At 33.1% G+C, this 23,455-nt stretch overlaps 1 protein-coding gene across 1 annotated transcript in view; it reads left to right on the top strand.

Moving 5' to 3' along the window:
* LOC142334180 (dipeptidyl peptidase 4-like) overlaps positions 1-23,455 on the top strand; it is a 399,200-nt gene that overhangs the window by 354,277 nt on the left and 21,468 nt on the right. The window contains exons 16-19 of the mRNA XM_075381991.1: positions 13,232-13,426; positions 14,805-14,962; positions 17,205-17,416; positions 22,067-22,219. Coding sequence (XP_075238106.1) covers positions 13,232-13,426; positions 14,805-14,962; positions 17,205-17,416; positions 22,067-22,210 — 709 coding nt within the window. The 3' untranslated portion in view covers positions 22,211-22,219. The remainder of the gene's footprint in view (positions 1-13,231; positions 13,427-14,804; positions 14,963-17,204; positions 17,417-22,066; positions 22,220-23,455) is intronic.

Below are 23,455 nucleotides of genomic sequence, written 5' to 3'. Positions count from 1 at the left end.
GAGAATCGAGGTAGCCACCGAGAGAATTTGTCGTCTTTGATTGGACGTACCTCTTTTCTATTATTCATCAATCTACCTAAGTTGTCAATGGTTCTCTCCGCTCTGCTGGTGACCACCTTCAGGTCTACATTGAAGAGGCCGGACCTTTCCAACCGGACAACGAGGTACTTTATGCACCTCGACATGACCCCTCTGGTTTCATTGACCGTGATGTATATGTCTCTTATACGCCTCCGGCCTACCATCGCCACCGAAGATGTTTTTTCGGTTGCCAGGCTCAATCCCTTTCCATTAGCCATCCACTGACTTTCTCCACCGCCTCGTTTGCCGTATCCTCCACCTCCTCTTCCGACTGGTCCACTACAAGTAGAGCCAGATCCTCTCGGCAAACAGCCTGTCATACTGTTACTGCTGGCTTCGGGATGAAAACAATGCTGGCCTCCTTCCAGCACCGAGGAAAACCATCCCCGCTTAGGGTATTGTTGAACCTTGTTTGGCTTCGAAAACTGTCCATGGGTGTTTCTCAGCCAGGCTGTTCACCAATATCTCTTGTTTCTTCTACCCAGTCTTCTTCTAATGTTAATCCTCGCCATCACTCCTTTTAATTCATCCACTGTGAATCTTCTTTCTTGGACGCAGGAGATCTCAGTTTGCTCTTTTTCTACCACTGGGAACAGCTGTAGATCTCCCCTCAGCGTTTGGTTCCTGGACAACTGGGAGAGACTTTACCAAACTTCTTTGTAACAACCTGGCCCTCCCTCACAGGTCAACATCCAGCCCATCCACCATCCTCCACCAAGCCTCCATCTTCGCAGACTTGATCTCGGCACATAGTTTGTTTCTTGCAATTCTGTACCCTGCCGCCGCCGCCTCCTCTATCTATCCGGAACGTCCCCTTCTCTTCCTTTGAAGTTTCCTTCTGGCTCTCTAGGCTTCTGCCCGCAGGGAAGGTTATGCCTTCCGACCGCCAGTAAACATGCCTCCTGACTGGCCACCCTCCGTCATCATGTTACGACACTCCTCCTCGAACACCGCCATGAGCCCCTCTGGGCTCATGGCGGTGTTCGAGCCTCTGGGCTCTGATGCACTGTACGGTCACACAGAGCGGTAAAATCTATCGCCCTGTGATCATTTGTGAACTTATCTTGCAATATCGTCCAGTCCTTGACTCTTGAGGTGATATTCACAGAAAATCCAGTGATGTCCACTACTGAGTCGCGACCTCTACTAATGTACGTGGATGCAGCTGGTGTATTTAAAACCACCAATCCTGTAACTCCGAGCATGGCAGCCAAAGCATATCCTCTTCTGGTGGACCTCGTTCCCCCCACCTCGACATACTTCGAGTTCAGGTCTCCTGTAAGTATTACTCGTCATCTGGAATTGCTAATACATTGTCCGAGATCCATGAGAAATGCGTCAAATCTGTCAGGTCAACAATTGGGAGAGATGTAACTGCTAATAAGCGTGTAGTTCGTTAGTTCCACGGCCACAAAGCCATCTCCTTTCACCGTCCGCGTGACTGCGTACTTGCCGGATACTTTCATAATCGCGGCATCTCCTTGTCTATCAACCAGCCATGCTTCGGAGGTTACTGTCCCCTTATTCAGTTCAGCGATCAGCAGGAAGTCTACATCGCTAACCGTCGCTGCCGCCCACACTAGGGCGTGAACAGCCGTGCTTCTGTTTACATTTAACTGTAAGCATTTCTTGCTGTGCTTACAATCTCGGCTGGCCATCCGATGGCCACTTGCCTCACAAGCTACACACTTAGTCAGCTCCTTGCACTCAGTCCTTCGGTGGCCCAATCCGCCGCAGTTATAACAGTTCTTAGTTCTGTCAGGCCCATTACGGTTCACAGCGATATGACCGTTTTTCCAGCAGCGGCAGCATGCCGACTCTGGCTTTCTAAGTTCGATCCTACACGAGTGCCACTAGTATTCGCCGGAAGGCAGTCAACTCTTCGCCTCTCTACCCGGCAGCACTACTGTATTGTACTGACAACTACCTACGTCGGTCTCAGTGAGGTCACCTTAGCAGAGGTCTCGTCTTTCAAAGATTTGCTTACAGCAGTGAGAATCTCCTCCTTGGACACATCTAAATCCAGATTCTTTATGTGCACAGTCGTCAATCTCGAGACCGAGCCTTTTTCAATAATCGTCACTCCCGGGACTCTGGCATCCTCCTGCGCAGGTTCACCGCAGCCTTATGGCCCTCCTTGAGACGTAGCTGTATGTCTTCTCCTTGACATTTTCTTACAGAGAGAACATCATTAGCCTTAGCCTCCCCGATGAATCTTTCTCTTGCCATAGCAGGTCAGGCACCCTCACGCCTCAGGACCACCGTTTTGGTTCTCTGCTGGTCTTTCCGCTTGAGCCTGCTCTTTTCTCCTGAGAGGTACAATGTTACCTCTGCTCCCTGCCTTCTTGCACGGAACTCCACCACTTTCTTAACAGTATTTCTCAGTTTTCTTTTTGTGATAGCTATTACGATTGATTGCTCTCTGCTGCCTTTATCCTCTTAAAGCCCTTTGAAGATACTGCCGACAACTTCGCTGACCTCGAGGACATAACTGTCACCTCGTTTTCTTCTAGGACGGCCGCAGCCGACACATCACCAATCAACGCGCCAGGTCGGAGTGCACCGTCATTCTGCTTCCTCCGAGCCCCCGGTCAATGAGGCAGACGTGCTCCCCAAAGGGGCCCTTCTTGTCCCCTAGAGTGTTAAGAATGAACACTTACGCTCTTTCATCCTACTCCTTGGGGAAACCGGCCTCCTTCTTAACTTGCTCGAAGGTTTGATTCGGCCATCGCCTCTCAATGATCTTCATAAGGTCATCCCTGGATCCTGACTTCAATATACCCTGCAGCACTTCCAGATTAGCTCTGGCCATCTGGGTAGATTTGACAGCTTTATCTCTGGCTAACTCCTCCACAGCCTCCGCTACATCCAGTAACCTTAGCCCTGAGTCTTTAATGACCCACTTCATATTAGGGGGGGCCTTACAAAGGTCCAACACAGCCTTTACCTCTTCCAGCAGGGCTTCGATTTCTGAGGGGTCAGAGTCCCTAGAGTCACTGCTGGTTTCCCGGTGCCTCTTCTTACCCTCTCAACTGACTCATCCATGCCCCTCGCACCCTTCGACATATCAGCCATTCTCGTGGACAGTATTGGTCTAGGTGATCTCATCGTTTTACTGCTCATTTTTGAAAATAGCATCAATCTCCATATCATCTGATAATCCAGACATCTGGACCATAATATTTGACTTGTAAAATTATAATAATTTATGAATGGCCACAATTTAGTATTATTTTCAATAATCTACTGCAATTCCTAGAAGATCTAAATTCATTCAAATCAAATAAAGTATAGCAGTTTATAATACTTTCCAATATTTTAAATGTATGTAAATATTATATTTATTTATGGGTTTTTGTGGTAAAACTTCACAGCTGTAAAAAATAAAAAGTTAACAACAACAAAGCTTTCAAAAAATAAGGATTCCTAATCATGTAAAACATTTGCTATCCTTCATCATTTATAATCTAAGGATTTCTGGAAATTGTTTACATTGAATGCATTGTAGAGGAACTTGTTTCTGAAGAAGAATTTATTTTTCAAATACTAGAGTGAAGTCCTCTACTTTATCAATCACTATAAACAGAATGCTGCTTACTAAAGGGTAGAAAATGCCAACAAGTAAAAAAACTTTTTCATTTCATTTGCAAACCATGCAAAATCTTCAGTCAGGTGACTTTTCAGAGAAGATAAGATTTTTACAGTTGGATCCAACAAAATCAAAACATTATAAATTCAGTTTTATTTTTGACAAATCAATACAAATTGAAAAAATAATCTAAAAAATAGGTATAGTTACAAGCAGACTTTCAAAACAAATTATTTATAAATGAGTGGTGCAATATATTCAAGGGCATTTATTTTGGTAAATGTCATACCCAAGAATTTCTAAAAGGCAATTGCTAATCCTATTAAAATTTGTTCTGCTTGAAAAAAGCCTGTAAATATTTTTCAATATGACAGTCTGCCTCCAATTTTTTTTATGTAGTTAAACCTAACCAGTGTTTGTCCTAACAAACACTGAATGAAAAGACCCATTGCATATCCTCCAAAATTCCCACATTTAAATCCTGTTAACTATTATATGTACACATACACTTTCTATATATAGACAAATTGAAGAGTTAGTTTTGCAAAGTAAAATTTTATTCAAGAGAAGAAAATTAGAATAATTTTTTAACATAAACTGTGATACAATTAGTAGAGCTTATTTTGATAATGTTTTGCAAAAATAATCAAAGAGAATATTTTGAATATTTTGGTATGCTGAATTAAATAATTTTGAACTATTTTAAATCAGAATATACTAGAAAAAAAAAGAAAAAGTTTTTGTGTATCTGGAATGATACATAATGATTTGAACTAATTTTGGGGTGCAAAACTGTTATCAGAATTTGTGTAATATGTCATATTTTTTAGATACATATGATTTAGACATACAATTTATTTATCGATAAATGCATAATCACTGTGAAATCAATGTTTTAAAAAATTATTTATGTGTATTCATTTAAAATTTGTTTAAATCTACTAGTTTTTTATTTATTCAAACATAGATAAATTAAAATACATTAATACAATTTTAAAATAACAGTTTCTAAAAGTCTAAATCATTGGAAATATATTAAAATAACAGTTTTAAAGTTTAAATCATTGCAATTGTCTTAACTTTAATTTTTAAAATATGTTGACAAACTTTATCGCTTGTATGATGTTTGATCAGTATTTCTAAACAAAAACCAACAATAATCACCCATCATTCTAAGATCCCATCTTCCCTGATACCAATGTTCCATGGCCGGAACATCCTGATGGAAACAGTCTCCTTGCTCATGACTGACTGCCTACATTTTCAGGAAAAAACTCTAGGTAAGAGTGTAGGAAATGAATTTTTAATATTTGTAATTTTCTAACAGCTTATTAAAAAAAAAAAAATTGTCATCTGTTCTCTTGTCTAAAAAGCTACCAACGTATTTGAAGGACAACCATGCTGCTAGTTCACATTTGCCAAGTTTATCATCAAAAGTTGAGTCCTTAAGCAGTTTCTTGGTTTGCAAACCAATAAGTATACCCTCCTTCAGCTTACTATTACTCAATTTAGGAAAACTTACTTTTAATTGATTAAATCCTGGTCATCTTTGTCTAGTGTCTTTACAAAAAAGGGCACTTTTTGTCTGAGTTTTATATAAAGTGGCAGCAATATGACTTTACCTCTCTCAAATAATGATAAATGCTTTACATCTTTTCACCAGCCAATTTTCACCAGCCTTTTCTGCTGCAATGGCCAGTTCTTTACTTGGTAAATGACTTTTCGTATCCCAGTTATCCCAAAGTCTAATATTGATGCCATAGTTTCATACATTTCTTTCATGTCGACTGCGTGAACTAATGGAATGGATGGCTGTTTGTTACAATTATACAATAAAACTGCTTTCATGCTAACTTTAGAAGTTAATAAAAAGACACCAATCTTCAGGAATATGCTGAATTTCAAGCTCTTGCATCAAATAAGTTGAAAAAGTTTTATTTAAGGTTTTTTACTACTAAAAGATTCCACTCTTGCAGTCTAGATCCCAGAAGTTCAGCTTGCTGAACTTAAATCGTGAACTAAATCATTAAGTTCATATTGTTGAATTATATGAGAGGATTTCTCATCAGATACAGGAAGGAATTCTTCAACATTCTTTACATCATTGATTCTCAAACATTTCTACACACCTCTTACATTGAGAAACAAAAAGTTTCTAGCGCCCCAAGATTTTTAAACTTACCATTTGTTAAAAATAGTAATTGCTGTTTTTAAGATGCCCTCTTAAAAGTAGCAATTGCAATCATTGGTTTTAAACATGGCATATCCTATTTCTCAGTTGAAACTTATATTTTTACTTTATATTTTAGTTTGAAATATCAGGAAAAAATTATTTTTGCCTTTTTTTTAATCAGCCGTCACCTTCTTAGACCACCTGAATACTCCCAATTTTCTGTGGGGCTTCTAACGCCCCCCCCCCCCCTTGAAGGCCACCAGTGCCAATAATGGGACATTATCACCCACTTTGAGAACGAATATTTTACATCATCTGCCTCATTTTCAGATTGTTCTTCTAGCAATGTCAGATTAGGTGGTGGTACAGGTGGTGGTGGTGGTGGTGGTAACCCCTCTCCATGTAGTACTGGATTTAGTGCTGAGGATACATCTGCATATTTTATAAACTTTCTATTTTTGAATGAAGATCCAATCGTATTTGTCAAATAAAAGTAGCAGTTAGTGAAGTGGTCCTTAAATTCATGCCAAACCATCACTACAGCAAATGGCTTGGCTTGAGTTTCCCCTTCAACCATTCAGTTTGAGTTACTGACTACTATATGCAAATAATATGAAGCGCCCAGATTTTATCTTGATCCCGAAATGCAAAATCAAAATAAAATTTATAAGCTGTTTTTATTAATTGAGAAATAGTCTTTCTTTGAAGTTTAGGCATAAATTTACCACAGACATAACAAAAATTGTCTGGATGATTTGATTATCCACAATCATTTACAGAAGCCATGTTGTAGCAAATAAAATCAAGAAAAATTACTTTTGTATTATAAAAAATTGATGAAAATATATCACAACACTAATAACTCTGTGAAATACAACACACAGTATAGGCAAATGAAGCTTGACTGAATAAGATTTTACGCTCTCTAGTAGGCAACAACAGATGTCTGTATTATATCATATGACATGTAAATGAGGTATAGTTTTGTACAGACTGAGGCCAATCATATATGGGACATTAATTGAATCCCAACAACCAAAGTACACCAGTATCCACTTTCTAGTATTCAAAACTGCATAAAATCAAGTAACTTTATTAGGATTTGAACCTCAGAACCTTCAACTTCGAAAATCAGCTGTTAAACAACTGATCTATTCTTTTACCAAATGTTATTCAGCTTCTGTGATCATAAAGGAACCAAAAACAAAAAATTAGAAAGTGTATTTGACTTTAAACAGAATTAATAAATTTTAGAGAAATATATATGATATATTATATAAATGCATAACCAACTGCAATTAAGACATTATTGAATGGGGAGAATTGCTTTTATTCACATTCATGATAAAAATGTACTTCTCATTGAATTATATCCTAAATGGTTCACAGAAAAAACAAGACTTCTGAAAAAGACCTTGGCCTACATCTATCTTAAACATTCTTAATGACTTGTGGTACTGTTATTTAACATGAAACTCAGAGAATGCTATCAATTTGAGATGAAAGGATTGCAGTTCAACATAAGAAAGCAAGATAGAATAAAACACTGATGCTAACAAGAAAATAACGTGAATAAAGTGGAAAGCTAAAATCACTTGTGGTTCACTTTGTGAAGTTCTGGAAATGACAGAGTTTTAGATGTTTGAGGAGTAATTTGTAAGAAAATAAAATCAATGTTATTGGAGAGGTAGGAAGAAAGGTAGAGAGTACACAAAGTTTTTAAGAGGAATAATGCAAAGTAAAAAAGGGTCAAGAGAAGGAAAAGAAGTCTTAAACAAGACATGAGCATACCAGTTCAAACACATGGTATAAAGGTTTAACTTACAAACGAGAGGATTACACCAAACTTAAAAGTTATAAAAATAAAATTTCTTAAAAGCATGATAGGTAAGACAAGGAAGGATAATGACTCTCATAAACACAAAGTATGTAGGATAACATAGGGGAATCAAGACTGATTTGGTTTAGAAAACATCATTAGGTTCAAGACACCTCGTTTTCTTCCTAAGTAATGCTGCAAACTGGTTGCATGTTTTGCCTTAACCTTCCTTAAATACATGGTATTATAAGTTGCTGTAGGTGTTTTTATATATAGATTTTGAAACAGTCTTAATTAATTAATACAGTTCATTTTATTATTAATTTCTTTATTTGAATCTTTAGGTGTCTTTAAGTAAAGACTACATACAGTCTTTTTTGATAAACTGATCAATATGTTTAACCTAAGTAAGTGATTGTACATTTACAATACTGGTGGAATGGGGTTTGGTTTGCTTGGCATTTCTCCTGCCACCACCCCATTCGGTCGCCCTAAAGCATAAGAGCGAATGTCTGTGCCACAAACGGAAACTGAGCCGTGAACAGTTTAGCAACCAGTTTCCTAACATAGCTTCTAGAGCTTACCTAACAGAATCAGCAGACTAAGCATGGTGCCATACACCACCAGCTTACACATCCCAACCACTCACTTGTCATAAATTTGCTAAAATGGGTAAGTAAATAAAATATATTTCATCTAGGCAGCAATTCGTTGCCACGCCTAAGTCACTGAATGCCAGCAATTACCTTTCCACCATTTTATAGAGCTTGGAGCCATAATAATTGGTTGTTGGTCAGCCGTACTCATGGTTAGCTTACCATGGCAATGTAAGCTAACCCTGAGTACGGTAAGAATCTTTCCCTTAAGTAAACTACAGATCCCAGTTGAACAAAACAACCACAACTAGTAACTCCCACACGGCTCAACAATGGGGTTCTCGCCGCATTGACTTGCCACTTGTGAATGGCCAATTTTCCCCTAGACCTCAAGTTCCAGGGTGACCTGGTCTCTGGCCACCCCAAGAGCAGGACAGTCAAACATCAGGTGTTCATTTGACTGGACCTCCTCACAGATGTACAGCTCATTAGGCAGAACCAAAACAGATATTGATTCAAGTTAACATGGGTGGTGAGCACCCGAGTACCCGTTGCCCTTAACCCTTAGAGTCTCAAGGTAACGATATATCGTAAATGAGTGCTTGTGCCAAAAGTCTCACCCGTACGATATATCGGTATGTAGTTTTAAGGTTCATATATTACCGCTACATCGCTCATATAGTATCTTTTCTTAAAGCTTATAATTTTTAGATATCGATAGTGTAGGTTGTTTTCATTTTACGATACGTATATTAGAGAATAATCGATTTCAAAATTCCGATAATCTCTGATGTAAACAGAAGTGTTTTCCGTGCATTCATGGTTATGTTTTGGTTACTCCGTGCGTTTATAAGGGATTTTTTATCGGTATTAGGTTTTAGGTAATATTATTTTATGAAATTAGAGTTTTAATTATAGTGTTAGTTGTTGTTTTAGTTACCGTGATCCGTAAAATATTCAGATTAATCGTTAGTTCGGTGTTTTTTTTCTGCAATATCCGGGCCTAGTAGACGTCTTACCGATGCAGAAATTAATAACTTTTTTGTTGATGATACTGATAGCGATTTCGAATTATCTAGTGACAGTGGGGCTGAAGAAGATGATGAATTAATCACAAGTGATAGTGATGGTGATTTAGAAGAAGATGAGGCCTACATAAACATCATTAAACCGGAAGATAATGTCCCTCTTCCACATCAATTTTTGGAACTCCCCGGCCCAAAACATATGCCTAATCCAGGTTCTACACCTATAATTTATTTTTATTTATTATTTAAACTTAATTTATTTGAACTGATGGTGAAAGAAACCAATAGATCAGCCAATCAATATTTAAATGCAAATAGAGATAGGCTGTCTGAACCATACCGAAAATGGAAAAATATTACCATTTCTGAAATGAAAGGTTTTATAGCTTGCATACTGAATATGGGGATAATTAGAAAACCTACTCTTAAGAGTTACTGGAGTACAATGGCATCACAGGCAACCCCTTGGTTTGGTAAAATGTTTTCAGCGCACCATTTTAGAATTATTTTGAAATTTTTTCATTTAGTTGACAGTGCAAGTTATCCCCTGCCTGGCCATGCTGATTATGACCCCTGCATGAGGTATCAACCAATTATTGATCATGCAAATACAGTCTTTCGGCATCATTATACTCCTCATGAACAAATCAGTATACACGAGAGCTTAGTTGGTACTAAGAGTCACACTTCATTGTTACAATACTTGCCAAATAAACATCACTACCGTTGGGGGATAAAATGTTAGATGCTATGTGACTATGTTACTAATTACTGTTTAGCTTTCTTTACCTACAAAGGCGCTAAAAGTCAAGAAGATAAGCAAGAAATTGCTACATTAGGTTTAGGTTATTATGTAGTTAAAAAATTATTAGTTATGTGTAACTATCTGAATAAAGGTTACCACGTTTTTGTGGATAACTTTTTTATGTCATTACCATTACTAAAATATTTGTTTATTGCTGGTACATATATCACAGGTACCATCTGTAAAAATAGAAAATTTTTACCTCAGCAATTTAAAAAAATGTTTTCTGTTGGTGAAAAGCTGTATTTTTGTTCTGGTCCGGTACCTGCTTGTGCATATAGGGAAAAGAAATCTCAAAAAACTTCTGTTTTACTTCTTTCAAGTAAATGTGTGGCAAGAAATGTTGAAGTAAATGTCCCTCTCGGGCAAGAAATTGTATCAAAGCCGGCTATAATACATGAGTATAATAAGTACATGGGAGGGATAGATATGGAGGGATAGTCAGACATGATGTTGTATTCATACTTGGATGAAAGGAAAACCATGCGTTATTGGAAGAAGGTGACCTTTAATGTAATGGGGAGAATACTTTTGAATTCATATATTTTGTATCAGCAGCATAACAAGGGACAAAAAATTAAATCAAGACTTCAGTTCAACATAGAAGTTATTGAAGCACTGTCAGACGACTGGTTAAAAACAAAAGCCATTCTCAAAGATCCACAAGGGCCACCTCGGTTGAGAAAATTACCTGATAAAGAGGAAGCAAGGTGCTGCGTTTGTACACAAGAAAAAAGACATAGAAGATCAAGAACAGTTTGTATCCGCTGTAGTAAAGGCTTACACGGAGAATACCTTTCAAAGCATAAATGTTAAAAAAAAAAATGTGGTAACACAAAAATTTCAATAATTCTGTAAATAATATGACTTTTTAAGTGAAGTTTTTTTTATTTTGTACACAAATAATTGTAGTTTTTAGAAACAGTGATAGATTAGATATAAATAGCAAGGATTTTTTTTTAAATAAAGAACAAACAGCATTTTTTTTTAAAAATGAAGAAAAGTTGAATTTTACTTTTTTAAAATTAATCAAAGATGTAACACCATTTTGGATCGCAGCACCACAATCTACATAGTTAACTGAGTAAGTACAATTTTTTTCATAATTTTATCGTGTACATTGTTGATTCTGTGGCATTTCTACCAAACGTCTCCTTTTTTTGAAAAACGTACTTGAGGCTTTTAACTAGTACTTACAAAATAGGCTTGAGGCCGAAAGGGTTAAAAAAAGCTCAAGACACACCATCTCCCCAGATCCTGTATAAACTTATACAAGGATCTTCCCTTAGTCTTGTTGCTCCATTCCAGCTGCCATGCTTCCATCGCAAGGCTCTGCAGCCTCATCCACAGGTGGGAGGTTGGATGAAATTTGGATGAAATTTCTTTTTTTTTTTAAGCATCGCAACTGAATGAAATTTGGATCGGATCCATTGCGATGCTCTGGTACTGACCTGGCTCGAAACCACAACCCAAATACCTCAGCCCCCCGGCTTCTTCACAATCTCCACATGGCTGCCTGAATTTTCACCACTAAATTGATTGAGAGAGCCTTTCCCAATACAGTGGTAGCTTAGTAGGAGGTTGTTCTAAAAACACCAGTGCATACTATTAAGGCTCTGTGCTGGACACAATTTTTAACAAGTGCTCTAGTCATATCCAACCTATGCGCTCAAACCAGCGCTTTGTAAGATGTCATGATTTCAAAGACACCTCAGGACACCATGTACATTTGACAGCTCAATAACCCATAGTCTTTCCGAGCAATCCTCCTAAGTTTGTGCATCACTGAGGCAGCGTCCACCACTACTTGCCTAATGTGGTTCTAAACAACATCTTTTCATTAAACAAAACACCTAGGTACTTATGAACTCAAACTTGGCTGATTAATCAGTCTTTATATTTAATATGGGGGTTACGACTTTATGATAATTTGTCTGCACCTTAGAGAAACATAAACTTCGTCTTGGGCACAGAAATCTTTAAATTTTGAATGTCCATCCAGCCCCCTGCGGTTGACAAGGCTGCCTGAGCATGGTCTTCTAGCCGTGGTCATGAATTACCACAGACTAAAAGGAGACAGTCATCGGCAAAAGCCTGGACTGTGACCCCTTCTGGAAATGTCAGTTCCAGAAATCTGTTGAATACCAAGGTTCACAGCAGGGGACCGAGAATGGAACCCTGCAGGCTTCCCCTGATAACGGATTTTTCCACAACTAGGTGGGCATCCTTAAACAGACCCGTATGGTTAGACAGGGTATTTTGGTTTTAGTGGCACGGGATACTCAGCATATTAATAAAGTCAATAAATCATAAATTAGCAACACTAGAGATTTTTTAGGAACTGATTTTAAGGTTTGTAGTTTAGCATCAAAAGTTTTCACTTTTTAAAGTCAAAGCATTCTTTCAAAAGCCATGGATTCTCTGTTAATAAATTACTAAGATCTTATATAACTTAGCAAATTGTTTGTTATGCTGAATATGCATCTTTATGAAAATAACATTGTCTAATCTACTAATTTCCTTTGAAAACTACCTATATCTTAACTATTAATAATATCATTTTCACATACAGATCTAATAGTTAAAAGTTAGAATGAAAATAATTTAAGTTTCAGTTAAAATAAATAAAACAAAAACACATCACCTTTACTGCATGTGCAATTTAAGTTGATGAGGAGTAAAAACAATATGTGAAAAGGGCCAATGTTACATTTGCTATTTTGAAGTCATGTCAGCCAGAAAATATAAAATGATAAAAAACAAATGTAAATATTTACTCTTTTGACACCAACCTTTTTACATTTGCCCAATTGTCACACCATCAATAAATGAATTATGTAAAAATAATGGATTTGCCCTTTTAACATAATACCAATGATATCTTTTCTGTGTATCTGTATATGTGTTCTGAATATAATAGTCTCTTATGTTCATTATTCAGAATAAAAGTAATATTGTTTGTGTTTTACCTTTTTAAATTTCAAAGAGGAAATGATACTGTAAAAAAAAAACTGAATTTCAGTGCAACACTACTTATGTGGCAAATTACAAATTTTAGTAGAATAATATTACTGAACAATGTAATTGTAAATATAACATCAAAAGAATAAATTAGTGAAATTGAACTTTGTTTTTTTTAGAAATAGCAGACCTGGCTCTCAATCTGTTGATGAACGATGGAGAGTGGATTGGGGAACATATCTTGCCAGTCAGAGAAATTTTATTGTTGCTGAAGTGGATGGTAGAGGTACTGGCTATCAAGGAGACAGTATGAAGCATACCATACATCACCGTCTTGGCACAGTTGATGTTGAAGATCAGATAGCTGTAATAACGTATGTTTTAGACATACAACTGATACTTTTATTAACAGGATACACTTTATTTTGACCTACTTGAACTTTTATGAATTGAAAAACTGGCTTGAAGCCTTCAGAATAAATGTTCAAACCCTGTCTGACATGTATTTGCTCTGTTGTTATTGAAAACAGATGATCAGAGCAATTTCTGTCATGTTTACTCTTAAAAATTAAATAACTTACTTTATATGCTAAACAACACAAAGCCTGACTTATATAAGAAACATCATATATATATATATATATATATATATATATATATATATATATATTGCTTATTATCCTTAAAAATCAGAATATTTCACTTTTATAAGTTTTTATTCCTATTATATTTTTATTTAGAAGAATAAGTTAATTATACATATCGTATAAATATAACTAACTAAACAAATGACCATAATGAATTTAAAAAATTCAAATGAAAAAAAAATTTAAAAAATTTAAGAAATGAAAGTGTTAGTACATTTACAATACTGGTAGCATGGGGTATTCAGCGTATTAATAAAATCAATAAAGCATAAATTAACCATACATAAAGCTTTTTTTAGGAACTGATTTTAAGGTTTGTAGTTTAGTATCAAGAAGGATATTCAACTGTAAAATTCTTCCAGAACCTAGATAAACCTGGGAAAATCCTCATACCAATTGTGGTAAAAGAAAGATAAGATAGTTAATACTGTTAGAAGGTGTTTTCTGTTTTGAACTTCTTCATTGTTGTATTCCTAAAATTTACTTGAATTTTTTTTTATTTTATAGTGATCACCTGTGTTAAGGTGATCACTATAAAAAGCCAAATTTATGGCTGCTAAATTATGAAAAATGCTTACCATTGCAGAGTTTAGTACATTTTTCATGTGTCAGATGTATGGTGAATTTTTACATCTTAATAAAAAATACCCCAAAAAATAACTTTTATAAAATTTGACAGGTGCACATTTTCAGTTACACTGTATTTGGATTGATTATAAAAAAATTATTTTGGTTAGCCAAATTTCATCACTCAATAATGTTTAGCTGATTCCCCTAAATCAGTTGATCAGGTTGGGTATATGCCCCACAGATTTGTTTTTCTTCAACTGCAAGTTCATGTTTGTTTAATCTAGTTAGGTTTGATTCCTTGTCTAATGTAATTTTAGTTATAGTATGATGGATTATCTTTTTCAATTAATCAGAAATGGGCCCTGTAAATCGTTATAGAACCATTAATTGTGACACACTGCTATCAATAGGGATTTTTTCAGTATCATGTTGGTATAAATATAAAATTTGTTTCTTGGGAATTTGATATGCAATTGATCGACTTTGTTGTTTGAAATGTTATTCTGTATTAAATAATGTTACTTATCCTTCACAGGTATCTGAGAGATAACTTGAAGTTTGTTGATAAAACAAGAATGGCAGTATGGGGTAAAGGATATGGTGGATTTGCTACTGCTATGATATTGGCTCAAGATACTGGTCTCTTTAAATGTGGCATATCAGTAGCTCCAATTACAAATTGGGCACATTTTAGTAAGTCAAATTGTTAAAATTTTTAATTTTTTATTAAAAAAATTGTAAATTATCTTTATCAAAATATGTTTTTTTATAATTTTACCATTTTATTCATTTCATTTAATTTTCTGTTCTTAATAATATTTACAAAAAAAAGAACTGCATTCCCATTATTAATAAAAAGCTTGAAAGTTTAGCATGTTCAAGTAACCAATAAATTTAAATTCTTACACTAGAGAGGTAACTAATGACACAAATTGGCAGAATCAACGATTTAAATTCATTTGCTCTTTATGTATTCAGTTTGAACTGAAATCATCAAATTTTTAATCTTGATATAAATATAATTTATTAATGATTAACCTTAACAATAAACTTGTGAACAATAACCATATATTTACATTTATTTCTATGATCATTTTATTAGCAGCAGTAAACTTGGATAGATTTTGTTTACACTGTACACATATTACAATGATTTGCTGTTGCATTATATGCAATGAACAACACCGATTCATTTCTGAAATTATAGATTATGATAAATATTAGATTATAGACTACAATCATCAGGTTATGACACAACCAACAGACTACACTACAAATCTTTCATATCTATAGAGAAGCAAACACGAAAGAAATTCAGAGTCCAAAATATAAACATAAAATGCATTATTCACGACTTAAAATATAAAGGTTAAAATTTTAAATTCAGAATAGAACATGATGTATAAACCCGGAAAAATTATTTGGGGGGAGTGGATGACTACATGGTTTGTTTTTGTTTTAAATCATCCACCTTGAGGTACATTAAATTTCAAAAGTGCAGTTTTTTTTTTCTTCCTATATTCTTTTATTTCTTCTGAAGTGGCTTAACTCCTTTCTTCTGACATCTTGGATCGCCTTTTGCCTGAGAATTTTTTTTAAATCTTAGGTTTTTATTTTTCAGTGCCATTCTGATCTTTTGTCAGTTGTTAACATTGTTTTTGTGGGTCTTTAATTTTTTCATGTCTTCTTGAATATATTTAAATCATTTTCTAAGAAGTCAAAAATCTGTTTAGTTAGTCTCTTTTAGCCCATCCTTTTGACATGGCAGTAGAAGCTGACTCTTCTTTTCCTTACACTGCAGAGGTTTCCTATTTTTCAGTATAGTTCTTTGTTTGATAACAATTTTAGCAAAAAATTTAGCAGGAATTTTTAGAATGATTTTATTAATAATAATTTTTTTCTTTCTTTTGAATAATTTTATTTGTTAATTTGCTTGGCTGTAGAAATACTGAAAACACTTTTTTTTTTAATTTTTGTTATTGTTGTATTTCAAATAAACATTAATTTTGCTGTATAAACTATGCTTTTGCTATTAAAGTATCCTTTTTTTAGCTTAAAACCAAGATAAACTGTGATCCACTAGGTAATTATAATCAGTTTGCTTCAAATTACTTTGGATAACTTTTTTGTATCACATGTATAAAACAAATAGAAAATTAAGGACTGTGTTAAGAGATAGATGAATTTGTATTAAAAGTTTTGACTTGAAGCTTGCCATGGCAGATTTATATTTTAGTCCTTGTAAACAATTTCATTGCGATCTTATTTTTTATGCCCTGTTCTGTAAGTTCTTCATCTTTAAACTCTCAGACCTTTACCAGTTCAGTAAAGTAACAACTAGACCTAGTCCACCAGTTAAGTTGACCAAAGTAGGTTATTTTAGTTGTTATTAACTGGATAAATCAAAATATATTTGAGTTCAAGATTTTTATTTTGATGTAGCCAGGGATGGACTGATGCTAGAACGCCATTCCATACTTCTTTTTGGAAGAAATAAAAAATTATCCTTTCACATAAAATTTGTTTTAACTTAAAGTCTGGTCTATGTTTTATTTTTAAAATAAATAACTTAAATTATAAAACTCAGACTGTTTGAAAATGAACTTGGTTTTGGGTGCTACAAGTAAACAGCGACAAAATAAATCATAAATCTATTTCACGAAAAAAATTTAACATTTGAAATGAAAAAGATAAGTTTTATTCTTATCAATGTAAACATTGAAATGAATGTACATCATTTTTCCACATATGATTCATGTGGCCGTAGACCATATTCTTGCAGTGTGCAATAATGCAAAATCAAATGATCATGGAAAATTTTACGAGTGCACTCTGAATGTAGTATCATACATTTATTACAATATTTATTTTTAATTAAAAATAATGAAACTGTAATTACTATTAATTACTGTTTCTATTTTTTATTTGCTTTTAGATTCACTATTCTCTGAACGCATTATGGGAACACCAAATGTAACAGATAATTATCGTGGTTATGAAGAATCAGATATCAGCAAAAGAGCTGGTAACTTACGAGATAAGCCTTATTTACTCATACATGGTACTGCTGATAATACTGTACACTATCAGCATAGCATGATACTAGTACGTGCCTTCACTGAGGGAGGGATATTGTTTAGACAACAGGTGAGTACATTAAACCAGTTGTATGTCTTGAATTTAGTACAGCAATATCTGGGCATTTACATTGTTTTATTTTACATTATATTTATACCTTTAAGTGTTCATAACTTTAACAATGAGCAACAAAAAAGGACTCAGTTCAAAAGCTCTCCATTTAAACAAAAAGTACCTTCTTCAAATAAGTACTGACAACATTACAAAGGTAAAATAATTTTTGTTGTTTGAAGAACACAGGATGTAAATAAACACTATTTTTTATAATGTAAGTTTATATACATAACTTTTTTAACAATTGACCTATAATTGGAGAAATTTTTATCTATTATGTTCAGACTCCTGATTATTTGAAGGTTATTACTTAGTTCATTTGTCTTAATTTTCAAATGCACTTAATGTTTATTAATGATTGCCATAAAACAGCTTTACCCCAGTCTCTCAAAAAAGAGAAAATTGCTTTATGAACTTTTTCTGATGATGTTTAATCAAAGATTAAACTGAGGCCACAAAAAATCTTTCAGCAATTTTCTTAATAATTTGATTTTTTGTTCATATGTGAAGTGTATACAAGGAAGAAAAAAGACAGTAGTAAATTCATAAACAAATTAAATAAATAACATTTCACATTTAAACCAAAAAAATTGAAAATGATTTTTAACTAAACAAATAATATAATAGGAGCAGTGTTTGTAATAAATCTACAAGCTATTCAAAAAACTGAAACCATCTATACTCAAATAAAGTTCAAACTTATTGTAATTTGATTAACTAGGTATATTATTTATTTATTCATATATATGAGTAACAATTATAGATTTTCTTACTAGTAGGAATATTCAGATTTTCCTGTGTTGAGATTTATGTGCTATACTCACCTATTAATTAAACTGGTTGATATGTTAACAAAAAAAGAATGAGATCTAATTGATACATGTTTGTTAATTGCCATTACTGTAAAAGTTGTAGGCAACATTTGCATGGTTCTTAATTCTCAAAAGCAACATAGTCATCCTTAAGAATATCAAGCATTCCATGGCAAGCTTACTTTAAATAGCTTGCTTTTCACTGTGTTAAACATGTTGCTGTATAACATCATTCCAATCGCATCAAAATGTAGGTGATATTCAGCCTTACAAATGACACCTTCAATCTTTTTATTATAGAATCTGGCTGTATATTGAACATCATTACTACTTTCTTTTAAGTCAGAGCTGCTGCTCTGACTGGTATCTATGGTAATGCAGTGGAATGGTAATCCTGTTCATCTTTCGTCAAAACGTCTGAGACAGACAGTATAAAGTAAGAAATTATTAAACTGTTATGAAATATGGAGTTACATAAATTCAAAATTAACCAAAAATAGTTACCTGAAAAAAAAAAGATAAAACCCAACAGTCAGAAAACATAATTTTTAATACATGCAGGAAGTCGTTGAAGAGCAAATTCTGTAAGTTGAAGGTCATATTTCTTTCATTCCAATTTTATAACATTTTTAAGCAGGTTGAACTGAGTTTATTATTTTAAGACAAGAATTACTTCAAAGAGCTTTAATGCACTTTTAATTGTGTAAATAATAGTCTGAATGAGAGGCTAGTATTTGTTTTACTAATCTTTGAATACATTTACTCTTCAAGTCCAATATGTGTGAGAGATCCTGAGTTTCCAGTACTGATTAGATATTTATCTACTCTTTACTGCTTACTTGTTTAGACAGTTATTGTAATATAACCAAATACATACAATGACTTTGATCTAAAAAGTTACAATGACCTATCATTAGACAATAGCTTCTTGTTTTGTATATTTGAGCTAGCTTTAATATTATAGTAGTTGTGAATGATTTTTGAGCTAGCAATACTGTTTACTTCCCCTTATTTGATATAGTATGTAGTAGACCATGGAGGAAAAATTCAATCCATATACATATGCTAATTAAACTGGGTTCAATAGAAACTAAAATGGATAAAATGAGCAAAATTTAAATGAGAACTTAAAAAGTTTAAAAGAGAGGTAGTGGAAATCAGAAACCAAGTTGAGCTAAATAAAAATAGAATTGATTATACTTTAACAAAGACCAGTCTTTTCATTTTTGGCTTGAACAGAAAAAAGGTTTTACAATTAAGTGAAGATTATTCCTATTTTAAACTATCTTATAGAAAATATATGGAAATATGTTTTCTATATTTTAATTATTGATAATATTATAATGTGGAAAAGGAGGAGGTTGATTTAGTTAAACTAATGTCCAGTCACTTGAGTAATTGTACTCTGAAGAAGAAGAATAAGTAACAAAAGTAAAAAGTTAGTCAGGCTACAATTAAGGAAAATGGAAAGCAAGGAAAACCTGAGGAGGGTTATTTTCCTATCTGAAGAAATACAGAGATTCCCTCCACCTGATATAAACTAATAGAAGGTTTCAAGGAGACAAAAATACTCCATAAAAATCTTCATTTACTTTAAATTAGCAATTAAGGAAGGTAGTTAGGATGTGACTAGTGACTGTCACTAATGAGAGTACAGAATCATCGTAGATGATGAGGGTACATAATGAATCGTAATAATCTCTGATCTATTTATCTATCTATCATAGTAGTTATCTATAAAGTGCTACTACCTATTCATTGAATAGGTTGAATTACGAGTATGTTGTACACTCTTTCCTTTTTTATTTTGTAATCATTTATTGTCAGTTTCGCATGCTTCTTTCTTTTCATGTGCTGTGTTACAAATACTTTGGAATCTGCAGGTTAATACTCCACTAACTTTCCCTATGTAAGAGTAATCAGCTAAAGTGCACAATGTAATTTGTATTTGGAAAATAAATTTAGAGAATTTTTTGCCCTTCAAATAAAGTAAGTGTTGAAAACATAAGTGAATTCAGGAGTGAAATTTGTAATGAACCTAGACTTCAAAAATAATATGACAAAAATTTACATATTGATAAAAACTAGTAAAGGATATATTTATGCCTTAGAGCCATATACAAAAAAAACCATAATTGAGTTGATATGCCCAGATTTGAAAGTTTTCAGAGGATTGTTTGACATTTAATTAAAAACTCAAATATAAATCAAACTCAATATTAATAACTATGAACATATATGTTTTTTTAAGACCACAAATAAACTTAGTCTATAAAAGTTAATTTAAAAGGGATTATTAAAAACTATAGAAAAAGCCTGCTTATTCCAGTAACATATAAATAAATGTGAAATGAGAAAAATTGAAATGGATGGATGTAGTACAGAAAATAAGACAAGTTTTCAGTTGTTATCTGGAACCTTAAATGTTACCTTGCTGACCACACTTTATGATAAATCTTCATCAGCAGTGAAACATAAGAAAAATGAAAGCAGAAAAAATAATAACTAAGGACACAGCTCTATACAAATATTACAATGAGTTGATGGAAAGAGAGGATTTGGTACTTCTTTCTTATGCTTTCATTAAAAAATGCATCAAGTGATGGGGAACTGTTCTGGCTGTTAGAAAATATTATTTGTTAATTCATTCATTTTAATTCAAGCAACTAATCAGATGGATATTATGATGTTGATGTATGGGAGAGAAAATAAAGAAAAATGTTTGTGAAGCATTCACAGGTAACCTCCATAGTAAAAATATGTGTGGAGGAACATCATAATTTCGATGATGATAAACCCTTAAAATGAGAAAATATACTTACTCTATTGCTTGAGAATGTGAAAAGAATACTGTATTGTTTGCAATGATAAGTGTTCCTGGCAAAAGATGTACAAAATTCTACTGCAGAATTTTGAAATACAACCTGGATTACATCCAGAAAAATGTTTTGAAAAAACTCTCTGCAGTTAACATATTCAGACTGTGAAGACATTTTTTCAGATCATAATGTTATCAGAATTTTTTTATTAATTTCAATGCACTTATTATATTTACTTTTATAATTATATTTTACCATTTCATTTATTATTTTTACAAAATGACTTTAAAAAATGTAAATATTACTCGCATTATTTTCAGCTCAAATTCAAATAACTGAAAAGAAGTTTTTCAGCAAATAAATCATATTATACACAATAACATCAAATAGAAATTGATTTAACAAGAAAATAAAGACAACAATAAAAAATAAATCAATGCACTTATAATAAATTATTAGAGAATAAATATAAATAAATAAATTGCATCAGTTGATCACGTCAGTAATCATAACAATAAAGTTTATCAATTTTACAGCAATCTGATTGCTATGTCCATGGGAAACATGGAGGCCAGAGTCTTGAACTTCCATTCTAAAAGGGCTGGATGGTATTACAAAATATAAATATTATTATTATTATCACTAATGTAAAACAATGTTGCATGGCAGGTTCACCATCTGAATTGATAGTCACTTGTTTTAATAATTTGTTATCAATACTGAAATTTAGTGTAAAATAGTTTTCATCACCAACAATCATAAAAAAAAAAAACATAGAAAATTCTAGTTCTTTCTAATTGCAATTTTGTTAATTATTTTTTCTAATCCAGCTTGTTGTAAGTCCAATAAAAACAGCTTAACAAAACAAAAAGTGAAATTACTTGTATTTTAATAAGCAAATTTTCTGATTAGGATTTTTTGATATTCTTGTATTAAAAATTAATTAATTATGTAATATTTTTATTTAATTTCAGACATATCCTGATGAGAACCATTCATTTGAAGGTGTACAGATGCACCTATATAGAATGATGGAATCATTCTGGGATGAATGCTTTGGTCCTTTAGATTTTGTGGAGTGGGAAGTTGGAACAAGTTTTTTCAGCTTTAGGCAATAGCAGGAACATGTTAGTAAAGTATTTTTTTTATTTTTGTTTATTTAGAATTTAATTTAACAATTTCCTTTTATATTCCTTTCCTTTTATATTCTGATTGGTGATGATAATATTACCATCTGATAATTAAAAGTATACAATTAAGTAAGACCTATCCTAAGGGGAATAAATTAATGCAAATTTTATAAATATTGTAAAATTACTATCATAACACTCATTTTTTATACTGCAATTAAAACATACTGCATTTTATACTTCTTTTTTATGCTGCAACTTAACATTAAAAGTGTTATTTTCATCATCACTTCTATAAAAAGCTTTTGTACTTAACCATGATCATTTTAATGTAATTTAAGAACTCTAATTCAGGTCGATGAGAGTGATTGCTTTTGGCAGAGCAACTTTGCCTTCTGTGGTGAACTTAGCTGGAGAAAGGGGACTAGAATGAGGTAGGAAGGGTACAGATGATACTATATATATCATGTTTAGTTTAACAGGAAATTTCAGTTGATAGCACTAACCCATAGCCATGATATTCATTCTTTAACCCTACGTTATGGATAGATGGTAGACTAGCACACCTAGCAAGCTAAGTTTTTGCAATTCAATGTGATTCCTCACTTTCTGTTCTTAAAATTGGGCTACAGGACTGTCTGTAGAGGCGCTCTAGCACATCTAGTACATCAGTGATCATCACATTCTTTCTGTCCAAAATTATTATTGTTTTAGTAGAGTTATTGTAGGGTAGATATTTCTTGTAGTTTTCATGTAAGTCTTATTATTACTTCTTGTACTTTTTCATGATGTCAGTGAACAGTAAATAGGTTAATTTTATTCCAGTTCATAATTTAGAATATCTGCATCAAAATTAAAATCAAATCCAATTTGTAGCAAAAACATGCAAGTGAAGTAGTATATGAAATATTCACTGATTTATAAATGCTAAGGAAAACATTGATAGTTCATCATAGATCTGAAGATATAACATTGCAAAAAAAGCTACCAGTGTGTCAAAAAACAGTGCTAAAAAATAATTATGAAAGTAATGAAATAATTAATTTTATGTTGTGACATGCAAACCCAGCAATTCAGTTAGTACATTAGGAAAAACATTGCGTCTCCCAAATTGTGACTGGGCCAAATAACTTTCCATTCTATTAAAAAACTATTGGAGAATTGAAAGCATAAATTTATTTTAAAGGGAGAAGCTTATGTTTGAAAAACCTCACAAGGAGATTGATTTCAGGT

The sequence above is a fragment of the Lycorma delicatula genome, chromosome 1, assembly GCF_047948215.1.
Source record: "Lycorma delicatula isolate Av1 chromosome 1, ASM4794821v1, whole genome shotgun sequence".
NCBI lineage: Eukaryota > Metazoa > Arthropoda > Insecta > Hemiptera > Fulgoridae > Lycorma > Lycorma delicatula.
This window is presented reverse-complemented; position numbering and strand designations above follow the sequence as displayed.